The sequence below is a fragment of the Netta rufina genome (assembly GCF_964035555.1).
Source record: "Netta rufina genome assembly, chromosome: 17".
Lineage (NCBI taxonomy): Eukaryota > Metazoa > Chordata > Aves > Anseriformes > Anatidae > Netta > Netta rufina.
The window spans coordinates 4,514,831-4,530,217 of NC_140141.1; the positions used below are offsets into that span (position 1 = coordinate 4,514,831).

At 44.6% G+C, this 15,387-nt stretch overlaps 1 protein-coding gene across 10 annotated transcripts in view; it reads left to right on the top strand.

Moving 5' to 3' along the window:
* FBRSL1 (fibrosin like 1) overlaps nucleotides 1-15,387 on the top strand; it is a gene marked incomplete at its 5' end in the record, with an annotated part of 515,014 nt that overhangs the window by 485,265 nt on the left and 14,362 nt on the right. For 3 of the 10 annotated variants that reach the window (XM_084297483.1, XM_084297488.1, XM_084297486.1), the window contains 7 exons: nucleotides 1,277-1,673; nucleotides 3,166-3,419; nucleotides 7,625-7,860; nucleotides 9,994-10,044; nucleotides 10,972-11,067; nucleotides 14,470-14,541; nucleotides 15,120-15,158. In XM_084297483.1, coding sequence (XP_084153609.1) covers nucleotides 1,277-1,673; nucleotides 3,166-3,419; nucleotides 7,625-7,860; nucleotides 9,994-10,044; nucleotides 10,972-11,067; nucleotides 14,470-14,541; nucleotides 15,120-15,158 — 1,145 coding nt within the window. Of the gene's footprint in view, nucleotides 1-1,276; nucleotides 1,674-3,165; nucleotides 3,420-7,372; nucleotides 7,861-9,993; nucleotides 10,045-10,971; nucleotides 11,068-14,469; nucleotides 14,542-15,119; nucleotides 15,159-15,387 lie in introns of all 10 variants that reach the window. The other 7 variants (XM_084297481.1, XM_084297487.1, XM_084297484.1 and 4 more) reach the window with 7 other exon arrangements.

A 15,387-nucleotide genomic window follows, 5' to 3' on the forward strand; every position in this document is an offset into this window, starting at 1 on the left:
CTTATTTCCACACCTCCTACACCAGGAACTGGCTCTGTCCTTTGATGAGACGGGAACATTTCAAAGGTGGAATTTGTTCGTGAGGGTGTTGGGAGCGTGTTAATGAGTGTAGGTAGCATCTCCTGCATGTCTGCAAGCCAGCTGGATGCAGCCAGCCCCCCCAGCACGTTCTGGTGGATAATAAAACCACGCGCCCTGACTGGCAGTGCTGTGCGTACATGCAAACACGTGGACAAGCACTGGTTTTGTAAGCTTTTCCTGTGCTTATGGGTGTGTGTGCGCTCAAGTGTACATAGATTGTGTTGAAAATCAGGTGGGAGCTGAATCTTGTTCTTGTTGGTCCTTTTGGGTCTCTTTGGCCTTTTGGATACAGCTCGATCTGAAATACCTATCTTTTCCTCCCTTCTCCCTTTCCTTTCCAGCTTTTAACCCTTTCTTACTGCCATTTTAGCTTAATTCAGAAAAAAAGAAAATATTTGGTGTCACGAAAGGAGTAATCCCATATGGAATTCCCACCATAGGTGCATTTGGCAAGGTCACAGCATTCCGTATAGCTTTGACATACCTTGCACACAGGTATGTGCAGTACTGAAGGAGACATGGATTACATGTAGGTCCTCACTGCACCTCTGACTGTATTTTTCAAGCCTTCCCTGTTCCATTCATCCACCCAAACGTGTGACCTAGGAATGGCAATGTCACGGCTTCGCAGCAGAGCTGCCCCATCCCTTGCTACACGAAGATCCCAGGTAGCCTTCTCCTAGAGGCCTGGTAGGCTTGTCATTAATGATTAGTGCTTGGGTCACGGTGCCTCATAGCTGGAGCTGAGCCTAAACACACTGTAGATTACCTGGAAAGACCATTGAAAAAATGAAATGCCTTCATGATCGGGCTTGTGTTCACGAGTTTATTAATGGCCTTAAATCTGACATTGAGCAGGAAATACTGCAGCAGTAACGTGAGACATGTTCACACTCCTACTGTACATAACCTTGGGACTCTGCAGAAGTCACAAAGCTGTATGTTCTTTGTAGTGTGCATGCATGTAGTGGCAGCTAGGTCTTTTACACACATGCTAAGGAGTACTGAGCAGCCAGCCAAGGACAGTGGAAGGGCAGACACAGACACACATCCATCCTGTAAGAGCAGTGCTCCCACGATGCTCCCACGAGCTGAGACTTGACTTGGTTTGTACCAGGCATACATTCTACACTGCAGAGAAACAAACGCAGACCTTTCAGCATATGCCTTGTGTTTTTTCTTGTTGCTCCTTAAGGTCCCACCTTGAATGACAAGCCAGAAGCGAAAGCAGCCAATGTCCCAAAGGTGTCTGGGCTAGAGCGGAGCCGGGAACTGAGCACCGACGTGCCCTTCGCCCTGCCCATCCCCAGCCCCCAGCCAGTCGCTGCCGTTGTGACTTCTACTTCCTCAGCGCCCACGTCGAGCGCCAGAGCAAGCCCGCTGTTGAAGAAGGAGCCTGTGATTTCAGCACCAGCACCACCAAGGCTCACGCCTCAGCCGCAGCCTCGGCCACAGTCACAACCTCAACCTCGGCCGCAGTCGCAGCCTCAGCTAATACCTGAGCTTCGGACCCAGCCTCCGAGTCACATCCCTCCACCTCTCAATTACCAAGTGCATCACCAGGTGGCCCACAACGGACTCAATAACATCAGGTAGGGGAAAGGGACACTCGTGTCATCTTTGTGCTACTGCGGGATAGCGCGTGTTTCAAAAGGGGTAGAGATGGACAGGATGGGAGCCAAGGGCATTCTTGTCTGGGTAAGAGGCAGATTGTCCAGCAGCGGTGGACAGCTGCATTTGAAACGTGATGGTAAATGCTCCCTTGCTGGGAGAAAGGCATGTGGAACTGTGGGTCAAAGTCCTTTTAGGTCCAGTTTCTACTGGAGTTGAGCGCTGTCTTGTCTGAGGCAGCCAGTTCTTGCCCTAGAAATTTAAGGTAGTTTGAGTTTGAACTCCCTCGTTTTGTACTCAGGAAAGACTTATGTTGAAGTGGGCTGTTTGTTCATGGCTATTCATTATTTTGTTGGTTCACCAGCATCCGAAGCAGGGTAACTATATCAGAAAATGCCATGCCCCTTAGAACAGTATTCCCATGCAGGCTGAGAAATCTGCTTCAGTTTGACATGTTCAGACCTAGCAGGAGGCTTAGCTTTGCTGTTTAAATTGCCTCCATCCAGTAAGTAGAATGGATGAAAATGGTATGGAAAAAGAGTTTCTGGAGAGAAGAGTTTATCCAGTCAAGTGGAACCTGTGCAGTCTTTTTGCTTACACAGAAAACATGCCTCCCAGGGTAGTTAAACAAGGTTAGAAAACTGATTTAAAACATCATATTTGGCTGTGCAAGGGTCAAAGTATGACAGAGGTCTGCCATTACATTTATATTTCATAGTATCTTGCATACGTAAGATCTGTCTTGGTTGTACCCTGTAAATGCTGCCATAGTATAAATGATAACTAATATTCCAAACTATTTAGGAGATCTCAGAGGTATCTACTGCAACAAACACTGCTGTTGTGGGAATTAAAATAAATAATAATGGCAGTGATAATGCCTTTCACCCCACAAAACTTCGATCACTTGCAACAGAGTAATAATAATAAAAAAGATTTAAAATACAGAACTGTTATGAGAGTAATATATTAACATGGAGTGTGTTTACATGCTTGTGCGGATAGAACAGCACAGTAGGCACAGCAGATAAAACTTGGTCCCCAAGTCACTCACTCTGTGTAGCTCCATCCACCCAGAGTAACAGAACTCAGAGTAACGGCATCAGATGATCACAAGGACGCGCATGGCCCCTGCAAGGTCATCAGAGGCTAAATAAAGGTGCAAAATCCAGCTGCCTCTGGCCCTCATCATTATCTCATAGGTGGCTCTGAGGATTGTAACCTGCCCGATTGTAACCAGAGGAAATGTCACTGCAGAGAGCCAAAGCCCAGTCCCAGTGGAGAAGTTCATTAAGATTTGTTACTCTCTCCACTGCCATTCAAAAACAAAAACAAAACAACAAAAAATGGGGAGAGATCAGTGTTACATAGTTATGTTGTTTCTGATAGTGTATTTCTTGCACTGTTCCAGTCTCGTGTTGTAACACACTTTCTGTCTCTCTCCCCCCTCTCCCCTATCTTTTTTCTCTGCAGCCGGAGCAGCAGTGCTAGCAGTGCAACAAGCATCAGCCTCCCGAAACACCTCCCCCTCTCTCCCCAGATTCCTCCGCACCATTCCTCCGGCCCGGCCCTGCCCCTCTCCATCTCTAATCTTGCTACCTCGCACTTCTCTCTCAGATCGCAGACCCAACACCAGCACCATCCGGCCATGTTCGCCACCCCACCCACGCTGCCACCTCCACCAGCGTTACCCACCAACAGCCTCGTGATACCAGGTCACCCTGCGGGTAGGTTCCCCTCTTCTTCCAGGGCTGATCTGCCGTGCATGCACTGGAGGGTGTTGAGAGATGGGCTGGCTGGTGGGCAGGTAAAATAAAGCAATACAGACACCTCCACGGGCAGTGTGTGCTGGAACTGTGAGAGTGCTCGTGAAACAGGTAGGAGACCTGGACAGGCTTTACCAGTTGAGAGACTGTAGAAACAGAACTGTAGCTTCCTATGAGAAGTCTTCAAAATTACTTTTTCCACAAAAACCTCTTTCAGGGCATGAGCTATTGATTGTGGCATTCCAGTCGTCAGATATTTTTTAGATTAGCAAAAGAGTGACGTTTAATTTGCCATTCTCCCCTTTTTCCCCCCACTCTAATGAAAACCACTGCTACTAGAACCAACTTGGAAAAAAAAATGTTTCTAATCAACCCAGAAAGTTGTTTTAATTGAACAAGTGGGAAGCCCCCACACTTATGCCTTGCTTCAATCCTTCGAAAAGCAGCACATCCTGCTGGCAGAGCAGGATCCCGTGGCAGCACAAACTCTGTGTGTCTGTGGGTGCATGGCCTTTCTGTATGAGGCAGAGAGAGCTCAACAACTGACAGCCTCTGCTGTTCAACACTCACTGTCTTTGCATCCTTTTAAAAAGTTTCCTTTGTTCACCCTGGCCCCAGTTCCATTGTCAGTTCTGCCCTAAATGCCCTCTTTATAGCTTACCCATTAGCCTACAGCTGTCCCTGGAAGAGACCCTGGCAGCTGGAGACTTCCCTGCAACTTTCACTTGCTGGGGCCTCCTTTTGATCTAGCATTTGATTCTGCAGCTAACTCAGCAGGGATTAAACAGGACAAGCATTTTGGAAAAGAAAAATGCACCCTTCATTTCCTATGAAGCAAGTTAAAGGAATAAGGAGAGGGCAGATTTGCTGCTGAGCTTTCTGATAGCTTTGCATCCCCTTGTTTTTTTCTTTCAGGAACTAAACAATGTGCCATTATTCTGAACTACTTCTTTAAATGAGAGAGAAATGTGAATTGGTCCAAACTGAGCTCTCGGAATGATGATAGACAGAAGTGCTGTGGGTTCCTAGCCAGAAGCAGGACCACATAGGCCAAAGCTGACGGCTTTCACAGGCCCTGGCACTATCTAGAATTTCAGCCACATTGCTGGGAAGATGTTGGCAGCACTGTGGGAGATCTATTCATTGCTTCCCCTGTTTAAGGCAAAGAACTACTGTGATGGAGACTTTGAAAGAATTGCAAAAGGAAATAGCAATGTGCTCGCTAAAAGCATGATATTGCAGTCACTGAAAGCAAGTATGTTTTCCCCATTAACTTCAGGAGGTGCAAGACCAAGTGACCTATTCACATTCAGCAGCTTGCCAGGAAATGCTAACAGTCATGCTTCTACTAAAAGGATTTCTCCTGCAATTGAAGCAGGAGAGGCCTAAGTTAGTGGAGGGAAAGGTCTGGGTGTCTAACCCTACCGACAGTGAAATGACTCTTGTCTGCATTATATGAAAAGCCTGCAAACTGGCACATCATAAAATCGATACAGAGCGCTGCATAGCCAGCAGCTTCTGTTGTCATTCACATAAAAGTTTCTTAAAAGCAAACAATATTGCTGAGCAGCCTTGGAGAGCTAGGATCCAGCTGCCACTAGCAGCATGGTCCTTGTTGTGCTCTTTGAGTGCATGTGTGCTCTCAGTAAAAGCACCAGCTTAGAAAAGCCTAAAAGAGGGTATGGCCCTTTGAAGTCTCCTTTTGTTATCTTTTTATTCCTTCTACTTTGGAGGAAAAAATGTCCTTCCTTTAAAGTTGCTTTGGCACACTTGTCACTGTTACCAAGAAGAAAAGCAGAGCACCAAGTTCTTCCATTCACTGATGGTACAAATTCAGATCTCTGAATAACAAGAATGCACTTCTGGTGCCATTTCTTCCTTTGAAAACCTAAAGTTTATGCAAGTAACTTAGAAGCAACCCTCATGTGGGCTGCTGCCCTCTGTTCAAGGACACCAAGAGCAGCTCCGGTGTATGACACAGAGGAAGCGCTGGTCTTTGTGTGTTCTCTTCTGAATGCGAGGGTACCTAGCAACATTAGTGGAATTGACTTCCTTCTTCCATGCCCACCTCATGTCTGTACACTTAACTGTAGTGTTTGGGCATTCAGAGGTCTGCTCCTAGTTACGTTGTACGTGGCCAGACCCATAAGACAAGGCATTGCTGGTAGGCACAAGAACTTAGTTCTAATTTAACATTGCCCAGAGTGTCTCATGGAGCTGGGTTATTACCCTACAGACCTTACTGTGGAGCAGCTACTCCTCCAAGTGCTACACTGCTTCTCCAAACATCTTCAGGCCTTTTCTTGTCCTGACAGAGGCCAGAGTAGTGGTGCATTGCTATGGGCTGGAGCCAGCTGCAAATCTATCAGTCTGGCTTCAAGTCTCTTAAAGAAATTGGATATCAGAACACTTAAAACTGCCAGCTTGCTTTTATCTCTCCCTCCAGAAAAACATAAAGTGGATTATCTTGATGCTAACAGAAGGATTTGGTTTCTTTAAGTCATGCCAGATTTAAATGCATAAACACACACACGAAATCATATTCATATTCTCTAAAGATGTTAGGTTTTGGTCCTAAGTGTTTTCAGCCTTTTTTTTTTTTTTGAGGGGAACCCATTATAGATTCTTTTGGTCTAGTGCCTTAGTCTTTAGTATCACAAGTATATGTACTTTTTGCTCTCCATTTCTCTCCATATGTAAATATTATTATTATACAGATTGTAAAAGTGCACAGTACCTGCTCTTAGCAGCACATTATTACTCAAAAAGCAAATGAATTAGGCATCCAAAATTTGCCTTCAAAAGTGACTTTCAATGAGATGAACACTTCTAAGTGATAGCAGAGACCTTGAAATTCTAGATCAGAGTGCCTGTCTTTGAAGATCTTAACAATGTATTTGCAGAAAGTCATTTAGATATTTCTAGTGTTACTCTAAAAACTTTAAGTGAAAGAAATGCCTGTGGAATATGGAATAACACTTTAAAGTGCATGTGTTCATTTGACCCTTTATATTCAGTGCTGCAGCTTGAAAGGTAGGTTCGTGTAAGCTCAGTAGCGAGTAGGGCAGTCAGGAATGGGCGTGTGCCATCTGCAGCTGGTGACAGTGTCACGGGTTGCTCTCAGCTTACAAAACATCCGGCATGCTGGATGCTGACCATGATTTGAAGCTCTTAGGCAAAATCACAGATGGATTTAATTGATACCACCAGGCATTTCTGGGCAAGTGGACGTTTGTTCTTATTCTCCTCAGTCACATCATTTCTAAAGTGCTGGTGTCTGCCATTACCCCAAGCTATGTTCAGATTGGGTGTAATTTGGTTCTTCTAGAGGAAGCTGCTGAGGAGATGCCACTTGTCGTGTGGTGGAACATCTTGTTCCTGCAGTCTTTGCAACTTTCTTGCAGGTCTTGAGCCAGTTCAGTGTTTCTCCTCTTCCTGCTGACTCCTCCTCCGTATTTTCTCAGAGGAGAAAAGCCCGGAGGCAAGGACCAAGCAGTGACAATTACAGCCTGCTAGAAATTGAGGAAATTGACTGCTTAGTATCTAAGACCTCAAAAATAAACAACTAAATAATTTCGCAAAGAAGGCCTCGGTTTGTAGGATGGACGTTCTGGTGGCTGTTTGCATGTCCTTGGGGCTGAGAAGGGGGAGGGCGGCACGGGGAGGTGTTGGGAAGCAGCCCTCAGGGCAGGGAGCTTCCAGCCACCCAAGCCCATCGCTGCCTCGTAGCCCTTGTCGGACGGTGCGCGTGGGTTAGCGTCCCACGCACGCAGGCTTCCGAAGGTTCAAAGCTTCGGAGGACACAGGTCGGCAGGGGTCGGTCCCGGTGGCGGGTGGCGGGGCGGGCGGGCGCGGGGCCGCCCCGGATGCTGTTTTCTGCTGTGATGACTCATGGTGTTCTCTCTTGCCTTTAGATACCAGCCTGTTGATATCATTCAACCAACCAATCATGTATTGCCAGCCTCATTCGGGGATTCTGATTGGTACTTTGTCACAGGCATCTCTCTTACCTCCACCAATGAGTCCTCACGTAGAAAACCACCACAGCATGACCTGCAGAAACAGGGAATGCCAGGTGAATATTGACTCTTTCTCCTCCGTCTTTGTGGTACTCACAGGCCCACGGGCCTCTGTGTCTTTTTTTTTTCTCTCTCTCTCTCCTCTAGATCACGAACTGCTCAGGCAAGAGCTGAACAACCGGTTTTTGGTTCAGAGTTCGGACCGGGCCGCTGCCTCACTTGGCCCGGTGCCGCTGCTGAGAGCGGAGTTTCACCAGCACCAACACACGCATCAGCACCAACACACCCACCAGCACACATTCACTCCTTTTCCATCCAGCTTGCCCCAGACGCCGCTCATGCCGCCCTCTGCACCTCCCATGGTGCGTACCCCAGCCCAAAATGTGAGGATAAGTAGAGCATCTCTGGTCAAACAGCCTAACCCACTCTTGTCAAAAAACAACGAAGCAGCAGCCCTCTTCCTTTCCGCCAGGCGTGTCCCTGCCCCTCCGAGGACGCCCTGGAGAGGCAGGCCCAGCACTCCCCCTTTCCATGCACACCAGGCCTTCAGGTGCCCCCGGGGTGCAGATACTGCGCCCAAGAGACCAACCCGCAGCCCCTGTAGCTCCCCTTTCCGTGTGTCCCTCTGGGTACTTCAGTTCCCCGTCCGCAGGGCCGCGAGCCTTGGCACACCAAAACACACGACCAAGGACACCACAAATCGGTGGCTTCCGGTACAAAACGCATCCCCACAGCTGCAGCGCCGTCCGTTCTGGGGCAGCGTGCTGGCGTACCCGGAGCTCTCGCCGTAACTCAGCAGCTCTTCTGTTTGATATGAGTGTTGTCCCTCTGCCTCCTAATTCCCTAACCTATATCAATTTTGGCATTTATTATTTGGCTGCCTCAACAAGCACTAATTTGTGCATGGCTGGTTATTGTGGAAGAGATCCTCCTGGCCATGTAATAAGCTTTAGTCTTCTATTGAGGCTGCTTGTAACACAATGGGGCTTTGCTGCAGCTGTTAAAAAATTGTTAGAGATCTGCTACAAATGGATTTTGTCAGTACTTTAAAATGCACTCTCCCATTTCTGGCAATTACTTTGTTAGGCTGAAAGAACAAGATTCAGCTTTTTTTCCCTCTCAGTTTCACACTGTGTCTAAAATGTAGAAGCAGCCATCTTCTCCTAAGGCTAGCAAAAGCAAGGAATAACAGCAAAAGCAGCCTTTGGAAGGACTACCAAGGACTCAAGGAACATAATGTTTCTCACTTTTCTTTCCCACTGTTGATTGCCTGATGACATTCTTGGGTTGTAATCTGCTTAGCAGTGAGACAATTAAAGTAATATCCTCCACTCAAAATGCAGCCCCAGGTGTTTGCTCAGTGTACTCATGTGTAAACACCTTTTCCTCTTTTCTTGATCTGCGTAAAACAATCCTGAAACTTTTCTCAGAAATCTCCTGTGTTATTTAAGAATCCTGATATCTGATCCTGCCAACAGCTCCCTTCCCTCCCACCCGTGCCCCGTTGATGTCAGCCTTCATAGCAAAAACAGCTTGTAAGGCTCTTTTGTTATATTTCACTCACATCTTCTTATATTCCACTAGATCAGGTCTGCTAATCCCAACACCAGAGAAGAGTGTTGAAATTTACAGCTGCATGTGTTTGGTAATTTATGGTATTTACACTGGAAGGGCCATGGCTCCAGTAATAACTGTAATTAATAAAATTACAAATCTACTCTCCTGCACGTAGAGGAGTGCGAAACAGCAGCTGACTTGCTAAATAAGCAGCTTTTCATGGGGTCCTACAGCTCCCTTTCCCTGCCTCCTTCCCCACTCCCTCCTCCCAGCAGAATGTACATATTGTTCTAAAATGCAACATATATATGATTTGCTTTTGCTTCCAAGGTGGTACAGGACAAATGGTCATGAAAATAAATATGGGGCACAGACTGCACACATGGAGGTGTTAAAACCCCATGCTGGAAAGGCAAAGGTTAACAATCAGTTTTTCTCCAGGGAGCCCTCTCTTTTGCAGAAGAGGGAGAATATAGAGATATTTGTGCATCAAAAGCAAATAAGCCCTTTCCCAAACAATTTTGGCACTTACAGGATCCCAGAAAACAGGGAGCAGGCATTGGTAAAAATTGCGGTCTAATGAAAATGATCCGTGCTCCAGGGGCAGATCCCAGAGCTAGACCTGGAGCTGAACTTGCCTTTCACTGTGCTGCCGATACCAGGACTGTTCTCTTCATAGTGCAGGAACCACACCACATAGTGCCTGCTAACAAGATTCTGCAGCGAGACTCAGCAGCACCCATTGCAACCTGGGGGCTAGTGCCCTTCTCTCCCTGTTAGCTCTGGGAAATCAATCAGCTCCCTGATGAGCAAGTATGGACTAATCAGTCAGTTCTGCTCTGTTAAATGCTGTGAAGATGGGTCATGATGATTTGTCTGTGTTGAAATCCTGATGTGTCTGTTACTGTCGAAAACAAACTCACCTGTTTTCCTTTTTTGTTTTTCTCTTTTCTTTCCAGTTTGACAAGTACGCTCCCAAATTAGACAACCCTTACTTTCGACATTCCAACGTGAGTGCTTATTTTTCTAGGTGGTGTCTTTGTTAATGGTTCTGCTTGCTCTTTTGCTTGTTTTTGATTGATCAGTAGTGTTTTGATTCATTCATTCCTAAAGCTCTTTTTTTTCTGTCTTGATTTACTTATTTTTTAAGGTACAAAATTTTCTTTGAGCTTTTTTTTTTTTTTTTTTAATCTTTGTCTACTGCATTTCTGCTGCTGTGGCTCTATATTGCTGTGCCTGGGATGGCAGGGAATGCGCAGAAATTGCTAAATCAGTGGTCATTGCAGTATCTTTGCAGCTGGTGCTTCTCACAGTGCAGCAGCCCAGAGTGCATGGCTCTTTCACAAGATTTTGCTCAGGTCACAGGAGTAAGTCAGACTGGTGGTTTCTTCCTGGTGCTCCCCACTGCTCCAAAGCACAAAAACTCTTTATGTTTTGGGACTTGGAAAACTGCTGTATGTGCTCAGGAGAGGCCTAAGCAAAACTTTACCCAGTCAACTACAAGGTGGTATGCATGTTGCCTTTGGTTAGTGTGCAATACATCATCTTGTGGTTCTTTTTTGCTTTGAGAATGATACCAGGTCACATTTCAAAACAGGATCAATTTGTTTACTACTGTAGAAAAATGCAAAGTTAACCAAAAGTGAGCATAGAAACCAAATTATTCCAATTCCTCCAAGAAGAAAGTTCTGTGCTTCCTGCAACAGTTCCACGAATTGTAAAGGCACACTTCTTCAGCACTATTAAGAAAACTCATCAGATGAGTACATTTCCCAAATTTTGGCTTTGCTTTTAAAAAATGTAAAGCAAATTTAGTGTGTATTTTCACCGTGGCACTTGTCCGATACAGTACTATTTTTGTATGTGCCAGCCTTGGCACCTACCTCCATTATTGTTCAAGTTGTCCTGTGACATAAGCATCTCTTTTTCTTTTGTAGTTCTTTCCAACCTATCCTCCAGCAATGCCTGGAATGCCACCCATGCTTCCACATTCAGGTCCCTTTGGGTCACTTCAGGGAGCATTTCAACCGAAGGTACAGACTTCTTCTTTGAAGGCTTTGTTCTTTTGCTGGGAGAGAAACTGTATTCAGAGTCGTGTCTCTGGTGATTTTGTAGCACATGAGTTAACCAGCGGAAGTGCAACACAGGGTTGGAAGCAATCGCCCCACAGATCTGTGAGCATCCTCTGCACAAAGCAGCCAACACTTTAGCAGAAATTTTCTCTTGGCACTACAGATTGTTCCTTGGAAAAGGATGTAGTGGTTCACTTGGGAGGTCAGCTGAACCTGGAGAAGTATACAGGCAAATGCAATATTTGATTGACATATTTACAGCTAATAATAGACCAATGAGTCCCAAATCATTTTATAAATTTAACAGACTGAGATTGCAAAAGATACACTGTGTTTATTTCCAGAAAGAATGAGAAATTGACTGTACAAGTGTGGGAACAATAGGGAGAGACTGCTATAAATGGGTAGAGCAATTTGAAAGAGCTGAATTTTTATTCCCAGCTCCAACACTGTCTGACCTTGGGCAAGTTGCTTAAATCTTATGTTCCTCAGCTTCCTCATCTATAAAGTTATCTTGCAGTGGGTTTATAAGGGTTGATTAATGCCTGCAAGCTTCTTTGAGATAGTGTTTGAAAGGTGCACTGCAAATGCAACGTATCATTACAACTAGCACTGATTGGCATTTGGAAATGTTGCCATGATAACCACCATTTTCAGTGAATTCTGTGATGTGCACTGTTTTTTTTTCTCCCATACTTGTTCTTATTAACTACTTTAAAATGTACAGAAAGTATTAAATCCCTCCAAACAAGAAAGATCTGTTATATCTGTATAGCATTTGTGTGAAAATAGAGCCTTTATTCCACTTGTAAGGCGCCATGTGTTTATCTTCCTTACCTACAGTGGTTTTAGAGATTTCTTATCTTGAACTGCATCTCCATAGAGCCCTGCTGCTGTGTTAGAGGACGTTAAGAACCAGCACCGTAGCCTGTCCTTTTCTGTTGGCAATTGCCTGGTCCTTTCCGTAACCATACCAAGGAGGTCTGTGCGGTGTGCTTTCCTCAGCACTGACAGAGTGGAAGTCAGTAATTAGCAACCGCTGCAAGCAAGGCCTCATGCAATCTTCCCAATTCATTTCATTTTTTCAGTGGAACCTGGAGTATTTCCTCAGTGCCTGTTGAATCCTTTAGATTATTTATTTCCTGGATAAATGGCAAATAGTGGAGCCTTTAAAATGGCTTTTTTTTCTACAGTAGTGCTGCATGTAACGGATACAGACAAGGAAGGATAGCAGTTGCATCTAAGCAGAGGGAGCAAGAGGGACAGAACATAGATAGTCCTTGCTGGGATTGTTGCTAATTGTTGTTAATTGTTGCTGTCCTTGCAAGGAATGCCAGGGGTTCCCTACAGACCCCAAGTTGTCGAGATCAGAGCTTTCCTTCTCAAGAAAAGCTGCACAAATAAAGTGGAAATGGCAAAATTTTGTTTGCATGAAAGTAGGGTTGAGTTTTGCCGTAAGGCCACTGTTAATAAGGAGTTTCTGATACACCAGTAGCATCTTTTGGCTTCCATCCTCACTACAGAGCTTTATAGATAGTATCTCGCTGTAAAATGCCAATAGACCAAAGAGATTGCACAACAAGAAAGAAAACGTGAGCACAGACCCCTTACATTTTTAAACAGGACTTAGTGCTGTATTACAACAAGCTTTTAATTCATTTTAATGATAGATACAGAGAACATTTTCTAGCTTGAGTTTAAACAGCACAAGGTCACATTCTGGTGCCATGGTTAATCACTATCATCACTTGATCTCTGGACAGTGCAGTATTTACCTGCAATCTTAACATCCAAAAAAGGGGGGTGGAGGGAGAGAGAAGAAAAATGATAGGTTGAAAAGTGAATTTGCCAGTTTGGCACATTATTTTCCAGTTTTCTAGAGGAGGAGTTGAACTGCTGGGCAAAGCCACTGAAGTCTGTTGCGTTGTTACTGCATCAATTTTCCATGCTCTCTCCCTCCCAAGGTGTTTGACTAAAGCCTTCATAAACACTACAGACCCGATGACTTAGTTTTGGCACACTGAATCCTGCACTTCTTGCTTTCCATAGCAGAGGTCTTGGTTCTGTTTTTCCCCTTCCTGTGTCAGTTGCCTACAGCTGTGTGTGTAAATCCACTGCACATAAATCCAGGCTGACGGTAAACTTCTCAGTTAGTTTCCCGAAGGCATTTCTCACAAGCTAAGAACTTGAAAAGGTCAGAAGTATTCAGTTTACTTTGCTGGAGGAAGCTTTCACATCTTTCTCCAGGGGACAAAGGGACAGGATGACACCATGCTGTATTAACATGTTGTGATCTTATAACTCTTGCCTGTATGATAGCCGTAACTTATTTGCCACCTTACATATACCTCAGCTGTCAGACAGGCCCCGAGAGCTCCCATCTGCCTGAGGAACTTGTTGACTTACCTCCACGCACACAAGAATCCTCTTTTTAATGAATCTAGAAGTTATGTAGTCCTCGACAAATTAAAACCACCCACACACATGATTTTACTCATTCCTCGTACTGTTTGAAATCTGCCATAATTTGACCTACAACGTGAGTCCAATAACCGCTTGGGGAATGAGGTTTCACCCCTTTGCACTCAGCTGTGTGGAGGCACCAGGTGCAGTTGCTCTGGGAGTGGGAGATGGACGAATTCCAGAGCGAGAAGACGAACGAGTTCTTGGGGATCATCTAGGACAGGGCAACAGGTGGGATCCGGAGGAGGAGGAGGAACAGGGATTCATTCAATGAGGTGTTTAATTCTTGCTGGAAAATGATGGGATAAACAATGCAAAGCTATAAAAGACCCACAAGCACCTTCTAAGGTTTCTCATTTTGTCTTGTCAAAGCAAATAGATGGGCTGTTGCCTTTGTAAGCATTGTATCATCTCGCCCCGGACGGAAAAGGGGCCACGGTCCAATAGGTGGCATATGGGACTAGGAGTGCTTGAATTGTTCCATTCCTGACTGTGATACTGGCTGCTGCCTGAAACATTGAGGGAATCAATCCACCTCTCTCGTTTCCTCTCCTACTGGCTGCCTGTTTTGTTTTTTTTCTAAAGAAGAAGCTTTTTGGGGCAACGGACTCTCTCTTCCCATCCACTTGCATACTGCATAGCACGATGGGGTTGGGATTTCAACTGGGGCTTAGGGGTGCTGCCATAATACTGTTACTGCTGCTGAATAATAATCGATGACACAGTGGTTAAATGCTGTTGGCTGTCAGTAAAAGATAACATTTAGCACTAATGTAGCAATATGCGTGTTCAAAGCACAGTATAAACATGGACTAATTAATGCTATTAACATCTGATAGAGATGTTAAATTTAATGCTGGTATAATAGAGTTTTATTCACACTCTGTTCTTGTCTTTCAGACTTCAAACCCTATTGATGTAGCAGGTAGACCAGGCACAGTCCACCATACACTGCTGCAGAAGACTCCAGGGGTAGGCAACAATATATAACCTTCCTTTGGGCTTATCTGGATTTACAGTAAAACACAGTGGTTGCTCATTTAAAAGAGAGAGAGGGCAGCTGATGAGTAAATTGCCTTGTAGACTATGAACATGAAGTCAGGACAGAAGTTTCTTTTTCTGGTGAGACAACAGTAGCATGAATACAAAGGGATGTATTGACTTCTTTAAACAGAGTCAGAGGGAAATGAGGCAGGAAACCCTTTCAAGATCTTTACCTAAAGCATCACTTGGAGAGTAATTTTCTGCACTCTTTTTTATGCATACTTTTATTTCAGAACAATTATAAAGTTCAGAAAAACGTGGGTACTGTTCAGTTGCTGGTATGAAGCTGCTCTGTTTGTCATAAAATTTTGCTGAGTTTGGTGCAAGGAATGAAAGAGAAGTTTTAAGCCTGATTTAAGGTCTTCAGGTTTTCCTTGTCACTGGGGACTTCTCTGGAATATTGCTTTCTAAATGCTTTTACTTGTTCAGAGGAAGGAAATTCCCCACCTTTCTGCATATGGGTAGTTTTAGAAAGACTGATTGTTTTATTTCTGCTTTTTCCATAGGTGTCAGACCCTTACAGGCCTCCAGTAAGAGTAAGTAAGGTTTGTGGGGGATTTTATTTTTATACATATATATATATATATATAATATATATTTAAAATATTGTGCATATGTTTTGGAAATCTAACATGTTGGTAGAAAATTTCAAGCTCATCCTTTATTTAAAGCAAAATGTCATAGTTAGCTCTTAGCTGCTTCTGATTAATAACTTTGAGGTTGAATCCCAACCATATTTTGCATCCATTTGTGTGCTTTAATAGTTGACAGCAT